The sequence below is a fragment of the Drosophila yakuba genome, chromosome 3L (assembly GCF_016746365.2).
Source record: "Drosophila yakuba strain Tai18E2 chromosome 3L, Prin_Dyak_Tai18E2_2.1, whole genome shotgun sequence".
NCBI classification, from domain to species: Eukaryota; Metazoa; Arthropoda; class Insecta; order Diptera; family Drosophilidae; genus Drosophila; species Drosophila yakuba.
In genome coordinates, this window is record NC_052529.2 from 13,596,356 (window position 1) to 13,614,624 (window position 18,269).

The 18,269-nt window shown below is 46.1% G+C and overlaps 3 protein-coding genes across 6 annotated transcripts; 1 reads left to right on the forward strand and 2 right to left on the reverse strand.

The window, feature by feature from the left end:
• Window positions 1-6,832: 6,832 nt before the first annotated feature.
• On the reverse strand, window positions 6,833-8,305 carry LOC6534007 (GPN-loop GTPase 2). Its single transcript, XM_002094660.4, has one exon. The coding sequence runs from the start codon at window positions 8,277-8,279 to the stop codon at window positions 7,356-7,358; it is 924 nt and encodes a 307-aa protein (XP_002094696.1). The 5' UTR covers window positions 8,280-8,305; the 3' UTR covers window positions 6,833-7,355.
• Window positions 8,306-8,597: 292 nt separating this feature from the next.
• On the forward strand, window positions 8,598-12,187 carry LOC6534008 (actin-interacting protein 1). The gene is made up of 7 exons (XM_002094661.3): window positions 8,598-8,745; window positions 9,086-9,207; window positions 9,786-9,876; window positions 10,066-10,329; window positions 10,396-11,450; window positions 11,511-11,661; window positions 11,729-12,187. The coding sequence occupies exons 1-7, from the start codon at window positions 8,712-8,714 to the stop codon at window positions 11,836-11,838; spliced, it is 1,827 nt and encodes a 608-aa protein (XP_002094697.1). The 5' UTR covers window positions 8,598-8,711; the 3' UTR covers window positions 11,839-12,187.
• Window positions 12,188-12,245: 58 nt separating this feature from the next.
• On the reverse strand, window positions 12,246-18,237 carry LOC6534009 (protein bric-a-brac 2). 4 transcript variants are annotated; one of them, XM_015194878.3, is made up of 5 exons: window positions 18,157-18,237; window positions 15,752-15,896; window positions 14,835-15,158; window positions 13,574-14,634; window positions 12,246-13,478 (listed from the first exon to the last, which is right to left on the reverse strand). In XM_015194878.3, exons 2-5 carry the CDS (start codon window positions 15,863-15,865, stop codon window positions 13,022-13,024), a joined length of 1,956 nt encoding a protein of 651 aa, XP_015050364.1. In that variant the 5' UTR covers window positions 15,866-15,896; window positions 18,157-18,237; the 3' UTR covers window positions 12,246-13,021. The 4 variants fall into 4 exon arrangements, with proteins under 4 accessions (XP_015050364.1, XP_015050363.1, XP_039229647.1 ...); XM_015194877.3 differs by lacking the exon at window positions 18,157-18,237 and adding an exon at window positions 17,973-18,141; XM_039373713.1 differs by lacking the exon at window positions 18,157-18,237 and having other exon boundaries at window positions 15,752-17,008.
• Between the last annotated feature and the right edge of the window lie 32 nt (window positions 18,238-18,269).

Genomic DNA, 18,269 nt, shown 5'->3' on the forward strand with positions numbered 1-18,269 from the left:
GACTTGCTACTGGCTACTGGTTATGAGCACGACCAGGAGAGGACCAGGAGGAGTCCCTGGTACGCTGTCGCTGTCGCCGGTTCATATCGTGCAGATTGTTGGCAATTATTAAAATGATAATTGCACAAATCTGGCTATCAATTGACGACCATCGAAGACCTTAGACCAGCCGCAAATGCAACGGCCAAAACGAGCGAAAGCCGCGCACAGAAGCTAAAAACCCCAGTGCCCAGTGCAGACGCATGCACAGATGCAGTCGGCAGTCGGCAGTCAGCGGGCTCCCATTTCCCAGTTTCTTCCAGTAGCCAGCACTCCGCATCCCGATCACCCGCTCCCAATCCTCTAGTCCTCCAATTCGCCAGTTGGTTACTCCAGCTCTCTTGGCCTGGCTCCTAGCTCCGGCCTCTTATCATGCGGCGTTGGCGCGCTGTGCAGCTTTTCGCCAGCGTTGACAATTTGGTATTAATTTAAGACAACAGCGGCAACCACAACAGCCAGTCGACCAGGCCCAGACAGTTGGCCATTTGGGCCGCAGTTACAGCCAAAGCAACAGCCACATCCACAGCCACAAAACAAAAGACGGACATTTACATGCTGCCAACGAGGCTAACAATGAAATCTGCGTAGTTCGTTTTGGCCCCCCAAAAGGAGGGGTCGCAATCTGCCAGCTTAGTCAGCCCAAAATGTGGCCAGAGCTGAGCAGTGCTTTGAACAAAAAAATAAATATATAATCATTAGTATATAATAATTATTTATAAGAAGAGTGTGTAGAGTAGACTCTGAGTTTTATTCAAAATTATCCCCACCTTCTAAAAATGGTAACTAATCATTTAGGTATAAAAGCATACACCTTATTTTTTAAAAACTTAATAATTAAATTAAAGCATAAATATACTTTAAAATTCGTAAAAATTAATTTTTTAAGGGCCAATAATTTAAAACTTGGGCCCACTGAACAACACTGCTGTGCTTTGCTTTGCTTTGCTTAGTTTTCCTTTGTTTTGGCCAACTTAGTGCCTCCGCTGCGTCTGCGCACAATTATAAAACAAAATTGATAAAATTATTGCAGTTGACCGTGGTTGTTGTAGTTGGCTCTCTTCTGGCCAAAGGAGCCTCGATGGGCGATTAGCCCAAAGCCAAAAGGTTGCCGTTGCCATTGCCATTGCGATGGCCCCAACTGACCATTGCGTCGAGTTGGGGGCGAACCCGACCCCCTTTCGCATGATGAAAATCAGCGAGTGCCGCAGGGAAAACCGAACTGGAAACGTATGGTAATGCGGGAGACCTGGTACTGGATGGTAGGTGGCCAAATGAAATTTATTTCAATTCCATTTGATATTAATTGCTAATGGGCTTAAGATTGAATTCCAATGGCCTTATTGGTGGCCTTATTTGGTGGCCGAGTGGCGGAGGCCAAACAAATCGGGCCAGCAGCGACTTCTCACTCGCCGACAATGTTGGGGGCTTGTTAGGATTGTGTTTTTGGAACCCCCCTTCGAGGAGCTGGCGCCAGCACAACTATTTTGGGCTACAAATAAGGCACCGACATGGGGTCTCGCCCGCACAAATCTCTGACAGTTGAACGCCGTTTGTCGTTACTCGTTTGTCGTAATTAGCAGCCAAATGGTTAACTTACGTTACGATACCTTTTCCCTTCTCGTCCTGCTCGGGAACTCCATGGGGATTGGGCTGTTTTGACCATTTGTGGCCGCGCTGTGCGAAAGTTCAGAAGAACTGACTTTCGAAATGCAAGCGGCAACCCACACGCTGACACAATTAAGCCAAACACATGTCGTCCCCGGCGGAGATAAGCCATTTATTAACTTTTCACAAGACCTCCAAATGATGCCATAATCTCCGCTTTCGGTTAGACATATGGGAGAGGAGCCACGGCTATCTGCAGCGCCGCGAGATGCAAACAGATAGAACGGAAGCAGAATCGCTTGGCTTCCTGCAGAAGGTGGGATGCCCTGAACGGCAACTTCAGATGCAGAAATAAAATTTAATTCAATGCAGCTAGATTGCACTGCAAACCAATTATAAGGTGTAAATGTGCCACATATGGTTAGGCAAAGAACCTATTACTAACTTAATAGTTAACCTAAATCCTTAATAGACGTACTTAGTAAAACCCATTTCAGTTAATAAGTAGCTAATAAATCTAGTTAGGTGGCTCAAATTGAATATGGAACATAGATTTCATGGCATTGGTCATCCGACTTGATGAAGCTGTAATGCCCCCAGTAAAGTCGGCAATTTACTGCTGCTAACTGCGGCTACTGTTTCGCTTGGGGACCTCCAACGAGCGCCGCTTGACAAGATCCCAGGCAGCAAACAAGCCTAAAGGAGCTGAAGCTCGGCCAACAATTGAACTGCAATAAAACAATTTACCCAAAATAGCGCTCGGCCCAAGAGCAATCTGCTGGTTAAGCTGCCATCAGACTCCCATGGCACTGAGCAAAAGCGGGGCCTAGAACTTGTTCCACCAGATATGATAGAAAAAAGATAATGTAACTGTTGTGGAATTATAAGTGCAATTGTATAAATCTAGAGAAATTTATAAAAGCAAGGAAGTTTTCTATGCTAAAAGAGTTTTAATGTCTGATTATAATGATAATCATGAAACTACATACATATTATTTCTTTTTACAATATCCGACACAAACTTGTTATGGTAATATTGCATTTTGGTTAATCCTGTTATATACATATGTCTGTAAGTATGTATTTTCTTCTTAATAGTAATATAACTTCATGTTTACGTTCATTCTTATATGTTACCTTTATTTCCGCAGATTAGTATTATTTAATGTTTTTTACAGTGCACGATTGGCGCTGCTGCTGGACTCTGGGCAACATTTATCATTGAAATGTGGCGTGCGGCCTCTACGCAGTCGCAGCAGCAGCCGAGGATGCTTTGCGGCACCAAAACGAGCTCCCGAAACTCTCTTTTGACTTTGGCGGTTGCTTTGCATGCCTGCCGTGCGGCAGGGCCGAAAGGGGCGCAACGCGGCGGGCGGCGTGGCAGTTGGCCGATAAACTAGTAGCCTCAGTCAGTCGCGTAAGTCAGGCAGTCGAATGGCTATGGGCGCAGGAAAATCAATTCATTGGCCCTGAACAGATTTCCCTTTATCTGCGCCAGCCCCAAGCTCTTTCATCTCTCGACTGGTCGTTCGGTTGGTCGGCTGATTTGCATATGTTTTGGTACTTTGGAGCCTTTGGTACTTGCGTATGTGGCTGCGACAAAGGCCCTCATAATTGCTTGATTTAGCGACCCATTCAAGGCGAAAAGTCGGCGCCAGCCGCATCTCAGTAAGCTGGCTTCCTCCAGGTTGTCCCCCGGTGTAAATTGTCGTCCGCGAATGCTACGTGTGGTGCTGGCACTACACTTGCAAAATTGTTCACCAAGTATGGAAAAGCTATGGGAAATCCCAATAAAATGGGATACAATTAAGTAACTTAGACTTTCTGCAGGCTCCTCTTTTGCTTGCTGAGATGTACTTAGATACTTAGATACCTACATATTATAACTATGTATATTTAGTTCTTCATAAACAATGACACCTTTCCCAAAAATACAAAAAAGGTACTTTGAGTTTTTCATGTCAATATTGTCTTCTTAAGGACTCCTCTATCCCTTTTGTATATCCTTTATTTTTGTACTAATTGAATAATACAACTTACCAAACTTTAATCTCGGTGCAGTTTCTTATTGTGCTTTGTTTTCGGAGAGGTAGTGGGTGTCTTGTCGCTTAAATTGCCAAGCAATTCATAAGTGTCAACGCGTCTCATATGAACGATGGCAACCAACTTAAGCAAGGGGGAGACGCTGGAAAAGATTTATGAGTTTGCTCGGCTTCCCGAATCGCCTAAGACACAAATAGAAGAGGCTTAGAAGTTCAAGTCCAGATAATCCTTTAATAAGTGCAAAAAATCACAACCTTCAAAACCATAAGTTGCAGTAGTCTATAAATCGTTTTGAATATTAAATTATTGCTGAAATCACATTTAAAGTTATATTACATCCAATAAAGTAGGTGTTTTTGTTTGAAACAATTGATCAGAAAAGCATCCCTCAGTTTATCTAAGCATTCACAAATTAAACTTTATTACTCCAGACTTGTATAGCTTATTTTCGAAGTACAAATCGAAGCACACATCGGGTATCCCTGCAGTAAAGAGGTTTGTTTTTCCAAAACAAAAACCTCCCCGATCTGCTCTTCAAGCTTTTTTTTACTACTCGCCCATCCTGTTGATTTCCAACTGTTCTCGTCTCGGCATAAGATCAAAATATTTGCATAAGCAGCGGCCCGAATTACAGTTTAAGCCAGAAAACTTAACGGCAGAGAGCAGAGGGCCAAAACAGCAGAGGTGAGCAGCGTCATGTGCTCGCTGCAGATACAGATACAAAGATACACAGATACAGATACAAATACACCGAACCTGAGGACTTAAAACCCAACGAAGTCGACGACGACAGCAGGCACGCGCCCCGATCCCGAATCCAAAACCCGAAAGGCGATTCAGGAACTCAGGTACAAGGTAGGCAGCTCTAAGGGAAGGCAAAAAAAAAGAAAACCAAAATGAGCAACAGTCAGGGAAAAAACGAAAAAGGACCCAAAAATGTGCAACTGCTGGGCGATCGTCATACGATCGGTCGGGTGAATAACCCGCAGAGGTTCCTTGTGGAGAATCTCGATCTAGTGGAGCTTAGTTTATAATTTTCGACAGGAAAAAGCTGCTGCTGCTTCGGCTGCTTGGGAGATGGAAGATCTTATCGTATCTAATATCTGTGCGCGGGTTCGATCAAATTACAGTTCCGGTCAAGATTGAGCATTTGGTTCCGCTTTTTGTTTCGGGGATGAAGACAATGCAGCAGGGGCAACCGTTAACCTTAAGTTAATGATTTGCCCAATGCCTTTGCTTGCTGGCTGCTGCCTGCGCTTCAAGTGCAGCATATGGCATTTTTATTCCTCTTGCTGCGGCTTCAGCACAACTGACGCAGGATACCCGGCCTACCTACGATCGGAGTTTCGGATCGGCTCACTTCCTATCCTCCACATGGGCCGCCAATCTGCCCATACATATCCCTCTCCCTCTCACTCGAATATGTAAAAAGATCAATCAAATATCGTGTATTCCCTCGTCGAGTTCGATTCTCCCTAGGTGGAATTCCACGAGTATCTAGATGCCCACTTGACTTGGGCTCTTTTTTAGGCATTTATACCGTGTAATCATAGGGAATGGGGCGCCCAGGGTATCGGTGGGGTATGCTGGGTATAGCAGGGCTATGAGGGGAGTGATAAGGATTTATAACAACTTTGTAATTCGAAAATGTTTGAAACTTTATATAACACGTTTTCAGTTGATTAGCTAGTTGAAGGATATTTCTTTATAGTTCCGTACTTAGATCCTGTTTTCTAGGTCATCTCCTAGTCCTGTGCCCCCAGTGCCGAAACTCCTTTACTTTTTCCGGTTGCTTAGCTGGCACATTTTTTCCCCGACTGCCGCTGCTGGTGTGCACCTGCTTTTTGGGAACAGGACGCGCGTCTTTTGACCGCAATCGTTGCCAGGACTGGCCTGGAAAGCAAAACCAAATAGCGCTCTTACAAGCCAGGTCGCAACACTGTTTAGCCTGACGCGCTTACATCGCAGGGGATCGCACTTACGGCTTTTGAGGACGCGACGAATTATCCTGCAGAGCGTGTGCCAAAAAACCAAAAAAAAAAAACAAAAAACAAGAAACCGCAGCCCGTTGCTTTACACAAATCGCAAAGCCAAAACGAATCCGAGCCCCACTCGCATCGTCCTGGGACTAAAACCACTTTCGTTTATTTTAATTTGGCTTGCGGTCAAGGGGATTGAGGCTCTAGGGGATTGGGGATGGGCAATCGGGATTGGGGAATGGGGACTGGGGAATTGGCAGCCAGCCTGCTGCAATCTGACAAGAGCCTGCTGCATTTAATAACTGTTTTCGTTTTTGCCGCTGTTTTCTTATGCCCTGCAAAGAGACGCCACCAGCTAAAGCAGAGGGCCTATGCATCGGATCATTTTGAATATCTTTATAACATCCCAATTTATCTTACAAGACTTGTTCTAATTTTTAAGTTATCTAAAACGACATTTAATCGTCAAAATCATTTATTTAAACTCATTAAACGTATTACAACTGAATTAATATATTATTAATAATATAATATAATAATATAATTAATAATATATAATATAATATAATTGAGATCAGAAAAGTATCGTCTAAATGCTCACACTGGCATTTAGAAGCAAAAGTAAAAGTTGGCTAGTTCTCGATCAACAATTTTTCACTTAACCAAATAAAAGCTATGAATGAAGGGTACCCATGAATCGGCTTGAAAGTAGACGACTCCTGGTGCTTTTTTATATCCCGACTCGTCTGCCCGTGCCTGCAAGACGGAGCCCCCGAGTGCTCACGACCTGGACGTGGACGTGGTATAGGAGTCTATAGCGATCCCGTTTTGCGGTGCACGTGCCACAATTTGCAGCTTGCCACGAGATGTTCACCGGTCGTTCCAGCTCTTATCTCGCAAAACAACGCGCCTCGGACTTAATTAATTTTTATTTATGTTAACGAGGACTTTGCTTTTAGGTAAATCAAAGTATAGGGTTCAGATGCAGATCCTTTTCCAGCTGAACTCAAGCTGAACTTTTTTTTTTGGTTTTTGTATGCTGAAAAGGACGCTGAAGGAGTTATATTCACTGGTTGATGAAAGTCTAACTAATTTACTGAAAAGCATAAAAATATTGGATGAGATCTGCAAGACTTCACATGATATACCCGGTCATATAACATTAGTTGTTGAATTTAATATGTTGCTGTGTTTATATTTTCAGTTTCTAACTAATTGTTAATTGATAATTAATTGTTATTGGATTAGAAAATGATATTTAAAAATCATAATTTATATACATAAAATATTCTCCATAATATTTTTTTTTTTAAGTCAACAAAGACAAATAAAAAAACTATATAATTGTTTTTTGTTTTTCTTTCCCTCAATTTGAATGTTCTTAATTAAAACCTGTAAAGTTACTTTATTTTGTAAAGCTCACATACATCTTACATCATTTTCAGCGTCGGCAGCGCCCTCTAGTGCTGGTTTAAACATTACCAAGTTCAAAAGTAGAGGTCTCTTAGGGCCTTCCGTTTGATCGATCACCAAGTGAGGATTGCTTGCGAATTTCAATGTTTTTCAAGAACTTTCCCCCAAAAATATGTTGCTGCCAAAAAACGGATTTCTTTGCTGCTTATTTATTTACGCACGTTTTCCCTTGCAGGCAGTCTTATCACAGGCTATTCATAGTTACTCCAAGTGCTTTTATTCCATATAGGGCCGGACATCATGCTCCATGCGAGCGGCCTCAGTTTCCGCACCCACGGCGCAGGCTAGTAGAGAGTTGACCGTCTGCTCCTCGCCCGCCTTGTAGACGTATCCATTAGCCTTGTCAATGTGATTGCGCAAGCGGAGCATGCTGTCCGTGCTAAAGACGTCCAGCAGTTGGAATGAGACGAGGGCGTAGTCCTCCACCATGGAGCAGATGGCTGCATTCAGTTTGTGGTACTTGCGCATGGCGGGATCATCGTCCAGTTTGTCCAGCAGATATTTGAGGTCCAGGACGTCTGTATAGAAGTCCACATTGAAGTGCAGCTTGGTCTCGTGTTTCTTCAGCAGATCGGCCTTGGAAAGCACATTTACGTGGGGTAGACTCATCCGCAACATGGTGTTCAATGCCATCAGCAAAGTGGCAATAAATTTGGACGGCTCCGAGCAATAGTGCGAATCTATGAGATTAACGGTGACCAGGCTATATCTCTCACGCTCCAAACGCTCAAAAACCCGGGCCATGGCGGTGTGATGGGTATATAGCTCAATTTGCCCGGGACAGTCAAACAGAAAGTAGTTGTGCGTGGCGCCCAGTTTGCGCAGTGCCGGCAAAAGCCAATCCTCCAGATGATCGGCCAGATACTCGGCGCAGTGCATCAGAGCTCCATTTGGCCCGATCTTCAGGTGCTCCATGCAATCCTCCACAGTGATAAGCTCCATCACACTGAGCACCGGTTCGTAGGACATGTTTTCGTTGGCTGGATCGAGATTCACCACGCCCACCTGACGGCCCAGTTCGCGATAGAACTTAAGGGCCTCGGCGCAATACGTGGTCTTCCCAGAACCAGGAGGCCCTATGATTAGCTGTCCATAACGTGGATTCTCCACGGTCGCCTGCGTTGGAAATCTTTGCATCATTCTTGCGAAAAATGAAAAACATAAACAATGGTAGAGGTGGGGCACCATAGATAACGATTGATTTATTTGGCGCCATCTATCGATTTTTCGATAACTTTCTTTTTTTTAAGAAACTCAAGACATAACATTTTATTAAAAAAAAATTGACCGTTTGGTTTCTCTAATACAGATACTTTTATTGTAATGCACAGAACACAACATTTGTAATGGAATGTTAACAGTTTAAAAAAAAAATTCTTCATCTAGTTCAATTCGCAGTTAGAGATGGGTAAGCGATGTAACCCTGGCAATAAAACATCGATGACGACGAAGAGCCAAAATCGATCTTTGTCCACCACTATAAGTCGGCAAACTTGAGTTTGGTGTTTTCATTTATCCGCGGAATTTCGCACTAATAAGTAAACGCTTCAGGAACACCGAGAAATCACCACAATGGCTCAACCCCAACCACCGGCGTACGAAAACAGTGAGTTGGAATCCCACAGAGATAAACCGCAGTCATGAATCCGATCCGAATGCGAATGTGACTCGTAGAGAAGGGGATGAGTCAACAGGCGAAAAACGGTAAAAGCAGAAAGCAATCGCCGGAAGCGCCGTGATTATGCCCATAAATGGGCATTGCTGCATATGAAAGACCTTTGTAAGCAGTTGAGGGGGCGGGGTGGAGCAGTTGGAGCGACCCCATTCCCGTTCGCTCCCCAAAAACGAAGCCGCACCCTAATTTTCACCCACTCCAATTTCGCCGGTCTTATCTTACTCGCAGTCGCAGTCGCGCATTTCTAATCGAAATAATGGCTTAATTGCAGAAAACATCTACGCAACTCTGCCGCGCACCCAACGCGGCCAACCCATCGTTTTGGGTGCCGATCCCAAGGGCAAGAACTTCCTGTACACCAATGGAAACTCTGTGATCATCCGGAACATCGAGGTAAGCTGATATACGCTGCAGCCTGCTGCTCCGCTCCTGCCATAAATCCATGGCATTTTCATCCAAATGGTGTTTTATTTTTGGACAGGCTGCAGTTTCTGTTGCCAGTTTGTGTGTGCTTTCTGGCTTTCGGGCAGCTGTTCTATATTTATTTATATATATGTACATATGTACGTACATAAGGCGCGAAACACAGATTCCCCATTCCACAGGCCAACCGGCAAAATCACCCATACCCATACCACACAGACTGGCACACAGATGAGTTTCTTGTTTGCCGCCCACGCATCATCATTATGATGTTTTCATCTGGTCAAAGTGATTCTTCATGGCAGCTATGTGATTGCCTATTGAATCTGTACAAATTCAAAATATTCCCGTATCTTTGTCTTTTGTCCCACATTTAATAATCCACAATAACGTATTTTGAAAAAGATAAGTAAATAAGGGCAACACAGATAAAAAATTCAAAGAACACATATATTAAGGATCCCAAAACCATTTACCATTAAATTGTAATTTGCTAAAAGTGTCTCTAAAATATGTATGTATGCTTTTCCCTTTCTTCTGCACCATAGAATCCAGCCATTGCCGATGTCTACACGGAGCACTCGTGTGCAGTGAACGTGGCCAAGTACTCGCCCAGCGGATTCTACATTGCATCTGGCGGTAAGTCTCGCCTAGCAATTTCACACTTGGAGCACCCGGCTTGGGGCAACAGAGCATAAAAATCGTGATCACCATGAGTCACGCCATGGCCAATGATTAGCATTTCCCTATTTGGAGCGGTTTCTTTATCTTATCTGCGGTTTCGATTCCAGCAATGTTATTTATTTGACTTTCTACTTCTTTCACCAGACGCCTCCGGCAAGATTCGCATTTGGGACACAGTCAACAAAGAGCACCTGCTTAAGAATGAGTTCCAGCCCATTGCAGGACCAATCAAGGACATTAGCTGGTCGCCAGACAACCAGCGCATTGTGGCTGTCGGCGAGGGACGCGAGCGTTTCGGCCATGTCTTTATGTCTGAAACCGGCACCTCTGTGGGCGAGATCAGCGGCCAGTCCAAGTCAATCAACTCGGCGGACTTCCGGCCAGCCAGGCCATTCCGCATTGTTACGGGTGAGTAAACATAAGTGCCATAAGTCCCGAAGTGCCATAAACTTACACCCACACTTGTTATTACAGGCAGCGAAGACAATACTATCGCCGTGTTCGAAGGACCCCCGTTCAAGTTCAAGATGACCAAGCAGGATCACTCCCGCTTCGTACAGGCTGTTCGCTACTCGCCCGATGGCAAGTTCTTCGCCTCAGCCGGCTTTGATGGCAAAGTCTTCCTGTACGATGGCACCAGCTCTGAATTGGTGGGCGAATTTGGCTCTCCTGCCCACAAGGGCGGCGTTTACGCTTTGGCCTGGAAACCAGACAGCACCCAACTGCTGACCTGCTCTGGCGACAAGACCTGTCGTCTTTGGACAGTGGAGTCGCGCGAGCTAGTTAGCGAGTTTGTGATGGGCACCACTGTGGACGACCAGCAGGTGTCCTGTCTGTGGCAAGGAGACAACCTGATCACCGTCTCACTCTCGGGCGTGATCACCTACCTCAATGTGGCGGATCCCTCAAAGCCGCTGCGTGTGGTGAAGGGCCACAACAAGCCCATCACCGTGCTGGGACTGAGCGATGACCGCAGCACCATCTACACGGGCAGCCACGATGGCGTGGTGACCAACTGGAATTCGGGCAGCGGCACCAACGATCGCATCACGGGCACTGGACACGGAAACCAGATCAACGGCATTGCCGCCTGGGGTGACTTTGTATACACCTGTGGCATCGACGACAGCCTTCGCCAGTTCAGCGTTGAGGGCAACACCTACACGGACTATGTGGTCAAGCTTAACTGCCAGCCTCGTGGCTTGGCTATTTTGCGTAACGAGAACATTATTGCAATCGCCTGCATCAAGGAGTTGACTCTTGTGCAGGACCAGAAGAAGATCTTCTCGCTGCCCATCAAGTACGAGGCCAGCTCGATTGCCGTTAATGCGGACACCTTAGAGGTAGCTGTCGGAGGTGATGACCAAAAGTTGCACATCTACACCCTGAAGGGTGGAGTCCTGGAGCCCAAGGTGGAGCTGGATCACTTGGGAGCTGTCACGGATGTTTCGTACTCCCCGGACTTGAAGTATCTGGTGGCTTGCGATGCTCATCGCAAGGTGGTGCTCTACTCAGTGGAGGAGTACAAGGTATTAACGAAACATGAATGTCTATTTTCATTCCATTACTAATTGAATGTATTCTTATAGCCCGCACACAACAAGGAGTGGGGCTTCCACAGTGCTCGCGTAAATACGGTGGCCTGGTCGCCTAACTCGCTTCTGGTGGCTAGTGGATCGTTGGACACTTCCATCATTATCTGGTCCCTGGCCAACCCGGCCAAACATACTATTATCAAGAGTAAGTATTTAAGAAAGATAATTAATCTAATCTTCGATGTCTTACCTATGCTTTCTATGCACTCCAGATGCCCATCCGCAGTCGCAAATCACTCGGCTAGTCTGGCTGGATAATAACACTGTGATCTCCACCGGACAGGATTGCAACACCAAGGTGTGGCATGTGGAAAGCATCTAAATGCCCCAGCCGTGAAGCATATTTTTATACTTATCCAGGGAGAGCAGCCAGCAGCGCCCTGGCTTCATTTCATTTAAGTGCAACAGTTTACATTTAGCTATTTATGTCTTCTACCCCGCCCCCCGCGCACCTCATGTCATGTCTTTAATTTTAAGCCAAAAGTGTTTGCTAATCATCATATCATGGATATCCAACTATTTTGCCCCACTATCATTTGCGTCTGTGTTTTTCAAACAAGTTTTTATACTACTGCAACTACGAACTACGAAAGGAAACACAAAGATATGTAAAGTACGCCAGCGTACATAAATTATTGTATTATGAAATGAAATATACTAGTTTTTGCATAGCTCGCCGTTTTCTTTTCTCCACTTGATTGCGATCGGGAATCAGCTAAACACGCACAGTTTCATTGGCTTCTTAAACATTTATTCCGTTGAAAATTGTGTTTTTTGGTTTTGGTAGGTCTTCACCCTGTCTTTTTGTGTGCAAGTGTGTGTGCGTGTTCAGGTGTATAATTACAATATTTATAAAAACTTGGCTTAGATTACTAGAATGTGTGTGGACGTGTGCTTGTGAGAGAGCGTGAAAGCGAAAGGATTGTGTTTGTAACTTGCAGTTTGAGAGCCTCGGAGGTTGCTAAAGTTTCAGAAAAAAAATAAACGTAAATTGTGCTAAACGTAAGTACATAAATTAAGATAGCTAGAAAGGCGCTCGTGTGCAGAAGACGAAAAACGAATTGCGCTAATTATCACAGCCGGGTCTAAGACGTTGGTTTCGGTGGGACTAAAAGTTGGCATATTCCTGTTGGGCACTTCATGGGTGCTTGGTGGAAGTTGGACCCTCTAACATTAGTCAAAAATCTGATCAAACTTAGTGGACTCGATTGGGGTAGATGTAGAAACCTGGTAAGCTGGTTTCGCCAGTGGTTTCAAAAATAATTGAGTTTCATTTAGGATTGCTGATTCAATTTTTGCCTAAAACCTTAGAATATACCTCAAAATTGAAGCAGATTCCACTACTTTTGATCGGTATTGAAATTGAGGTCAGGGGTCAGAACTTTTATCCACTCACTCATCAGTGCCCAACAATATGCATGTGCATGGGTGGGCGTACTCCTTGTGTCTGTGTGCGTGTTTGTGTGGTGAGTTGAACAAATCAAAAATATTCAAAAACATTATCCTCAGATGGTTGTCGTCGCCGACGTCTCCACACCTGTCGCCTCTCCGTTGCTCGCCGCCGGAGGCTCCCGCTCACTTTTAATGGCGGGTGGCGCCTCATGTGCCAAGTCCAGCGATGGCTGGCCAGAAGCTGGCGAGGATTCGGCCACTGCTACGGCTGCTGCAGCAGCCGCCATCTGAAATTGATTGGGCAGGAAGAGGTACGGATTCCTTGCCTCCTGAACCGAACATCCAATTGTGGTCGCTGGAGCTGGACCCACATCGCCACTGGTAACCGTGTGACTGGCGGTCATGGACATGGGTGTGGAAGTGGGCACCGAGGTCGCTGCCAGCTTAGAGACCCTCTTCCGGCGAGCCTCGTTTTCACATGGCGATGGCGCCCCAGGATGTCGGTAGCTAACGTGCTTGCGCAGGGCATCCTTGCTGCGGGACACATGGGAGCAGACATTGCAGGCATACCTGATGGCAACAAGAAGTTATAAAGTAAACAGCTTACTTGATGTTCTAAAGGTGACTCCCATTGTTTTATAAGCAATAAGAACTAGTCCACTTACCGCACATTCTGATGGGTTTCGAGGTGGACGCGCAGGTTGTATTGGTTGCTCAGCTGCTTGTGGCAGATGAAACAGGTGGCATAGAGCTTCGAGTTGGACGGCGGCTTGATGGGTGCGGTGGCCAGCGACTTGTCGCGGTCGGCGCTCAGCGAGAGCAGATTGGGCTCCGACTTGGCGCTGACCAGCGCCATTCCGCCGGCGGCCGCTGCCGCTGCTGCTGCTGCCGCCTCCCGCTGGTACTGCTCGATGTGGAGCTGCAGCTTGGCGTGATCCTCGGCCGAGATGTAGGGCGATGGTCCTGGTTGTGAGTGGTGGTGCATTTGCGCCGCCTGCTGGGCGGCAGTGGGCGTGACTGCTGCACTGTATAGTGGTGGCTTGCTACTGTAGAGTTGACCTTGGCCGAGGGCGCTGGGATAACTGGCCGAGGAGCACTTGACCACCGGCAACTGGGGCGAAAAGTGGGCCATTGTCGGTGGAGCGAGAGTTACTGGCGAAGTAGCCACAATGGGATTTGGTATGGTGCACTCCTGCGGCGACTTGCTGCTGCTGCTGTTGGTCGTCGATGAGAATTTGGGATTCTTTGCAAGGCTCTTCTCCAGTCGCCTGAGCTCCTTCGGCGGACTGTCGCCCTTCAGCCTCTTGGAGCCAAAGCAATCAGCCTCAAGCTGATCCTCCTGCATGCCGCTCTGGTAGAGCTGGCACTGCTGCTGGTACTTGGCCAACAGCTCAGTGGTCTTGTTGAGCGCCGTCTGCGAGAAGTTGAGTGGTTGGGGCAGCAGACTCGGGTAGAACTGCAGCGACTTGAAGAGATTCTCCAGGGGCGTGGTGCCCATTCCACTGGAGCTCACCGATCCCAGTTTGTTGGCCAGGAGAGGGGTGTTCAGTGCGGCACTGGGCAGCTGGGGCAGAGGGAGGGGTTCGCTGGGAGTGGGCGTGTGGGAGGGCGTGAGGGTGGGGGTGGGCGTGGGAGAGGGAGTGCTGGGACGTTCAAACTCCGAGGACTTCTCGTTCGCCGTATCCATGTAGGAGCCACCTCCACTTCTTGCCGTTTTTGGTAGCTGCTTGGATTTGTGAGATCATAAAGAAAGTTTCAGATAAAAATTAAGAGTGACAATGATATTAACAGAAAGTATGTACATATTATATTCTATATAATTGTACTTAAATATTTATATTATTTTAAATGTTTATATTTTAAAGAATCAGCTAAGGAACAACTGATAAGTTATCTAACTAGGTATTGCACTTGAGGTATACTCACATTGTTGTTCTGGACATCGGCCAGTCCCTTGATGCCCAGTGTCTCGGCCAGGTTGAGCAGCATCGGAATCTGCTCCTCGTAGACATTCACCTCGCCGGAGTACATGAAGGTGAGCAGAGAGACGATGGCGCCGAAGCTGGCGCCGGGTATGATGATGACTGGGTGGTTACTGGCCTCCAGAGCCCGGAAGATGTCCATAAAAAAGCTGCTGCAGGCACTAAGAACCACGCGATGGGCCTTCAGCTGGCGTCCCTCGGCCGAAATGGTGACATCCGTCAGATGGGATTGGTCCAGCAGAATGGGCAGGGTGCTCAGCAGACTGGTCTGGAAGGGATCAGAGGGAATGGGGATAGGTATGTGAAAAGTGCTCATAAGTGGGTCACACGATCATAAAAATACAATTTCCTGGGCCCCGGGATGCGCTGTCTGTGGTGGAACTGGGGACAGGGGTTGGCTGCAGCTGCTTTCCAACTTTTCGATTTACGCTCTGTGGAAATTCTTTGGATTTTGGCAATTGCACGAATCTGTTCATTTATGTGACACACACACTCAACACACCCCTCCGCACTGCTCTTTGTCCATTTGGCTGTTTCCATTTCTGCTATTTTGGACAGCTAGTTTCACCGCCGCCCCGCTTTCACCACAGTTCACCCTTTGGGTCGAAAAACAAAAATTGTCACTATATGAAAATGCGGAAAACTATGTGTGAATCTGTACGTACACGGGGATGTGCTTGGATAGATGGATCCTATATATAGATGGGGCGACATTTCGCTGTTGGCCTGCTCGCTTCACTGAACGATGTCCAGTCCGTTTTAATGGGTCTTACTTATCAGGTAATATCCATAGTCATAGAACTTAATTTAGCCCCCCCTCCCAAGTGAAAATTCAAATGGATTAGATCTGGAGGATCTCACCTGATGGTTGTGCCATCGCAGGCAGAACTGCTGTTGGCTGTCATTGTGCTGCAGCTGCTGATCAAAATGATGATGCTGCGGTTGTCTGGCATTAGTGCTATTTACTGGTTCCATAATTCATCTGGGTTTGGATCACATGGACCAGCTGCAACGGGAGGAGGGGTTAAATGCAATTAGTGAATGTGCAAGATGTCGGATGTCGGAGAGGTAAACAAATTCAAATCGCCTTGTCCCAGCCCACTTGGCATCTTTGTTTTCGTTTCTCATAATTTGTTTGTTTGCATTTCGGTTTGTTTATTTATTGAGCGTTTTGTCACACACACTTTTCGTGTCTGCTCTTCTTGGCCGCCTAGAAGAGCGTCTGCACCACGAGGCGTATACGTATTATACGTATATCATAGCAGTTTGCTTATTACTCATACGCCCCGTTACGCGTTACGCGCTATCTTGCGAACTGCGGAGGTTTGTCATTGGGGACCGGGAAAACGGCATAATTTGATTTAATGACAGCCTGATCCATCTTTAGATGGCTGCCTGCTCCTCCAAGGTATCCGGATTGTCGAGTGCTCGCTCCTCTGTTTTGATGACCAAGTCAACGGGCCGATTTACTCGGCCGTTTCGGTGAGTGCCCAGTTGACGAATCGGAATTACAATAAGGTGACACACACAGAGACGCACAGACACGGCCAGTGTTATTTGTGTTCTTTGCTGGCAATTAAACGAAATTTATTTAAATAAAATAAGTTTTCCTTGGCTGGCCTGGCCTGGGCGATCTGATCGCAGTGCCGCTGTGGGTTTCTGGGTACACTATAAATTTGGCAATTTCCATTGTTCGGATAGCATGTGATGCACTGGGCGGGCGGGAGGTTCACACTTTTGTCCGAGGGCTATTTATAAGAAGCTAGTCCAAGGAAGCTGGGGTGGGTATATCGGTATGTGGGGGATTTTTTTTTGGGGATTTCTCGGTCTATGCTGCTGCTGCAGCTGCCGCTAATGCTGCTGCTGCACCGCCGGCCATTGGAGGCCCCCCAAAAAACCAATGCAAATCCGCAGCGAAGTGACAAGTCCGAGTCTTTTGCTTTTCTTTTCACTTTAGCTAGCCCAGCGTGCAATTGTTGGACGACGGAATTTTCTTCATTCCATTATGTGTGCACATGGGACTGAGAATCGCATCTAAGCATTTCTCTATTGAGAGACGATGGATGGTGGAGGTTGCCTTGCTTTGCCTTGCCTGATGTGGTACAATGGATGCCTGGCTATGGGATTGAGGGATGGGGATGGGGGTTGGGGATTGGGGACTGGGGACTGGGGGTTGGGGACTCGAGATGGAGGGTCGGAGGAGGAGCGGCGCGGCCTTTTTGGCGCTCGTTCACACAAGAAAGTGTTGTCGTGACAGTCAGGCAGCCTTCTTTTCCGTAACTCTTTGGTATTTCGCTCAGTTTTTACTTGATTTTCCGAAATTAGTTTTTCAGCCTTTCAGCTCGCCACCTCCTTCTCCTTCTCCTGCGCCGTCCTCTGGCTGTTGTTTTAAATAGCCATCCAAAAAATAAAGATCTGTGCTAAACGCTCTCCCCATGCTGTCTATTTTGATTTGTTGTCCAAGTGCCTGCCTTTTGTCATCCATGGCAATTCATTCCAAAGAACCTCGCGCAATCGTTTTCATTTCGATTTGGATTTGGCTTTGGGCTTTGCTTCACTTCGAAGCTATTCCGTTGATGCGTAATATTTTACACATAATCACTCATACGCCTCGTTGCGAATGCTGAGGGAGGTGGATAGCAAAATAAAATCATGCTTAAGCCTTCGCTGCGGTGGCTTTGTTATTGTTTTTCAACTTTCATTTGTTCCATGAAATGTGGCGCACATAAATTTGATGTCAACGCTGCTTTTTTTTTGTCCGAGAGGTATTTGAATTTCAATATAGAATTCGCATGATCAGCGCTCTATATGTGGCTGTGAATCACGCATAATCCAGTGGCCCAGCATATCTGCCCCTGGGGAAGTCTAATAATAGAGCACTATGGCTAACCCTTATGGCCGAGGATCTCGAATCGACTTCTTTTATGCTAATGGGATGCTCGTGGCGATGCTCGATCTTCAGATATAAAAATTTTCCCCTCAACTCATGTTTTATGTAGTGTTTTTTATGACACGCAGTTATTTATCTATTTTTCGCATTGAAGATCCCCTTTTGATCTCTCAACGACATTACACAATTTACTTGAATAAGTTAATCACTCGGTTCTATGTTTTTCACTGGTCTCTCGTTAGAGGAATCCTTCACATTCTTGTTTTATTTTCTTTATTTGCTTTTTCACACATATTTTGCTAATGCCATTTCATTTTCCCCGCGTCCATTACGAATTTTCCCTTTTCGCGTTTTTCGCGACGGGACAAGCGTGCACCTTTGTTAACCGTTTGCTGCTCGCATCTGAAATGAAAAAATCCGAAAATGTTTCAATTCTTTCGGTTTAGTTGGAGATTTTCTATTTTTCGAATGTCCATCTCTTGACAATTT

What these genes read in the sequence shown, in the direction of transcription:
- LOC6534008 (XM_002094661.3), top strand. Translation starts at nt 8,712, where the DNA reads ATGGCTCAACCCCAACCACCGGCGTACGAAAACA. An exon ending in ACCACCGGCGTACGAAAACA is followed by an intron (nt 8,746 to 9,085) that starts GTGAGTTGGAAT and finishes GCTTAATTGCAG; the next exon opens with AAAACATCTACGCAACTCTG. An exon ending in ATTCTACATTGCATCTGGCG is followed by an intron (nt 9,877 to 10,065) that starts GTAAGTCTCGCC and finishes TTCTTTCACCAG; the next exon opens with ACGCCTCCGGCAAGATTCGC.
- LOC6534009 (XM_015194878.3), bottom strand. Translation starts at nt 15,865, where the DNA reads ATGGAACCAGTAAATAGCACTAATGCCAGACAACCGCAGCATCATCAT. An exon ending in TGCGATGGCACAACCATCAG is followed by an intron (nt 15,159 to 15,751) that starts GTGAGATCCTCC and finishes GATCCCTTCCAG; the next exon opens with ACCAGTCTGCTGAGCACCCT. An exon ending in CCGATGTCCAGAACAACAAT is followed by an intron (nt 14,635 to 14,834) that starts GTGAGTATACCT and finishes CACAAATCCAAG; the next exon opens with CAGCTACCAAAAACGGCAAG.
- LOC6534007 (XM_002094660.4), bottom strand. Translation starts at nt 8,279, where the DNA reads ATGATGCAAAGATTTCCAACGCAGGCGACCGTGGAGAATCCACGTTAT.